The 2,772-nt window shown below is 35.1% G+C and overlaps 1 protein-coding gene across 1 annotated transcript; it reads right to left on the bottom strand.

The window, feature by feature from the left end:
* Positions 1 to 1,041: 1,041 nt before the first annotated feature.
* LOC105650266 (glutathione S-transferase F9-like) lies at positions 1,042 to 2,186 on the bottom strand. The gene is made up of 3 exons (NM_001308730.2): positions 1,970 to 2,186; positions 1,846 to 1,894; positions 1,042 to 1,743 (listed from the first exon to the last, which is right to left on the bottom strand). The coding sequence occupies exons 1-3, from the start codon at positions 2,111 to 2,113 to the stop codon at positions 1,304 to 1,306; spliced, it is 633 nt and encodes a 210-aa protein (NP_001295659.2). The 5' UTR covers positions 2,114 to 2,186; the 3' UTR covers positions 1,042 to 1,303.
* Between the last annotated feature and the right edge of the window lie 586 nt (positions 2,187 to 2,772).

Below are 2,772 nucleotides of genomic sequence, written 5' to 3'. Positions count from 1 at the left end.
GTGCCGAACGGACCGAGCTTGCATGCCTAATGGACCATGCTAGCATACATTAGGTGCCGGACAGACCGGGCTTGAGTGTCGAATGGATCGGGCTTTAATTGAAAAGCTTGAGTTTGAGTTTGAGAATTATACCCAGACCAGGCCGGTCTTGTGTGCAGAGTATGGTATGATTAGAGCACCACGACTTGGTTTCTGGGTCAAGGAGACCAGGTCTTTCTCCAATTTTAGCAACGGATGAATATGAGAACAAGAGTTAGTCTTATAATTAATTAATTATTTTATTAATTATAGCTTTGGACCAAAGAGGACCAAAGTGTGAGTGAAAGCCAAAAGGATTATTTTTGATAACGAAATCGGTTCTTATTGAATTAAAGGAATTGAACTAAAATGGACTTTGTAGCATTAAAAACATGCTTGCAGGAGAAATAGGATCATCGATGCTTGAGAACTGCTCAATCAAGTAAAAAGATGTGAAAATGAGGATGGAGAGTCCAATTTATAAGGGTGTGGACGGTACATGCAGTCTCCTCACGGTACCGTGGAGTCTCCCCATGGTACCGTAAAGTCTGCTATTGGCTGCTCTCCACGGTAGGATGTTTTGGAGAGAGACTATTTTAGTCTTTTTAATAAAGACTACCAACAAAAATGACATTTTTTTGGCTAGAATGACAGAATAGTCAAATGAAGACAAAGTTTAAAAGCTAAATGGAAACGAAGTTCAAAAGCTAATTATTTATCCAAACTGCAAAAACAACTTAATTAATTTTGTTGAATGTCAGAAATGAAATGATAATTTTCTTGTGGAAATACGAGTTTGGCAACTCATTTTGACATTAGATGTCGCTTGATTATAATCTTACTAAAATCGCATGATATCTGATCATGTTTTTTCCATTTAGATTTTAACATAAAGTTCAAAAACCGATAACATAATTATTCCAAAATATGCCTTTAAAGTTGCCTGGTAAGTTTATTCAAATCATGCAACCACATCTGCAAAGAAAAAAGCTTCATAATAATAAAAAAAGGAAAAAGAAATATAAGAAAAATGCAAAACGCTGTGACATCAACAAGTTTAATTCATAAAGTTGACAGTTTGAGACTAAATTTTTCAATTGCAAATACTTCCATTTCTACTGCAGCTAGAACAAGAACATAACCTTGATTTTTTAGAAAAAAAGGCAATAAAAGTTCATCCAGCATTTGCCCAAAGCCAGATTGTAGATATGAAGAACGAAACATAAAACCAAACATTAACTAGTAAAAATTATTCAAAAGATGACAGATTTATTATATATGGATTCTAGAGTTGGAGGACCTTCTTCCAAGAAGGCCTGTTGCTAATATTATCCCACCAAGCACTCACATGCTTTCTGCTCTTTATCATATACTCCTTGTTCATGGGACCAACCAAGTATTGGGTAAAAGGTAGGTGGCTCAGGTCTGCAAGGCTGAAAAATTCCCCAGCTAAGTATTTACTCTTTGAAAGTCTGTCCTCATAGATATCCAAAACTTTTGCAAGCTTTTCTTCACTCTCTTTTATAATCTTTTCATCTGGAGGAAACCCCAAGGCTGAGGCAAACAAAATGTGAAGGGTCAAGTTGTAAATTGGAGGATGATAGTTCTGTGCTTCCACCTCTAGCCATTGTTCCACCAATCCCCTTTCTTCAATGGTCTTGCCCAGTAATTCAGTTCCCTGCGACTTGTACTTCTCTGCATAATACCTTATGATTGCTCTCGATTCTACACATCAAATACAAGTTATTAGTAGAAATCATCTATTGATCCAATTCCCTATCAAACCTATTGACTCTAACTGAGCAGATATATGATGCGAGGATTTACCGTATAGAGTGTAATCTCCATCTTGAATAACAGGTACTGCTCCGAAAGGCTTCAATTGAAAGACAAGAAATTAACAAAAGCAAATTTAGAAAGAATATATTTCAGAAGAAATTAATAAAATTACCTGCAATTGGAGATATTCAGGACTTTTATGCTCTCCTTTGATGAGATCAATGGGTACAGTTTCGAACTCGATTCCCTTCTCAATCAGGCAGACTAGCACCCGCTTAGGAGAAGCATAGGCTGTACCATATACCTTCACCACCATTTTCTTATCTCGAGTTGCAAGCGGAAGTGATTGTCTTGTTTATCTATTTGATTGGATTTATGCAATACAGCCCATCAAGTGGAGGGTGGCGTAGGGTTAGAAATTTGATACATCGACGCTGTGTGTTAATTCGTATCTGCATTTGTATCCACGTGTACTCATCTCAGTCCAGTTTGGTGGGACGATTAAGATGGCCGCTGGACCTACTTCCAATTTTTAGTTGACTTACTCTCTTAATATCAATAATGTAGTTGTTGAGACTATAAACAATTTGGATTGTGGTAAATGTGAAAGTATAAATTTAATTTTGGAGAAGCTATATAATCAAGAATTGTTTGATTTCATTTGATCCGATTCCTAGAAAAAAATTATAATTAAATAAACTGTCGGTTTATTAATTTTTCAAATAATTAATGTTTTTTTAACCTTCCAAAATAAGAAAAGAAAAAAAAACTTAGAATTATGACATTAAAAATAGAATGGGAGAATTACAATTTAATTTAGCGCATTCTTTTATATATATATATATATATATATATGTACTCATCTCAGTCCAGTTTGGTGGGACGATTAAGATGGCCGCTGGACCTACTTCCAATTTTTAGTTGACTTACTCTCTTAATATCAATAATGTAGTTGTTGAGATGATAAACAATTAA

This window comes from Jatropha curcas, chromosome 4 (assembly GCF_041381405.1).
Source record: "Jatropha curcas cultivar XTBG-Jc1 chromosome 4, XTBG_Jcur_1.0, whole genome shotgun sequence".
Lineage (NCBI taxonomy): Eukaryota > Viridiplantae > Streptophyta > Magnoliopsida > Malpighiales > Euphorbiaceae > Jatropha > Jatropha curcas.
The sequence above is the reverse complement of the archived record's forward strand: the minus strand, read 5'-3'. Positions and strand labels throughout refer to the sequence as shown.

Coding starts and splice junctions, on each gene's coding strand:
- LOC105650266 (NM_001308730.2), bottom strand. CDS start 2,113: ATGGTGGTGAAGGTATATGGTACAGCCTATGCTTCTCCTAAGCGGGTG. Junction 1,895..1,969: donor CTGAATATCTCCAATTGCAG/GTAATTTTATTA, acceptor TTTCAATTGAAG/CCTTTCGGAGCAGTACCTGT. Junction 1,744..1,845: donor TGGAGATTACACTCTATACG/GTAAATCCTCGC, acceptor TTTGATGTGTAG/AATCGAGAGCAATCATAAGG.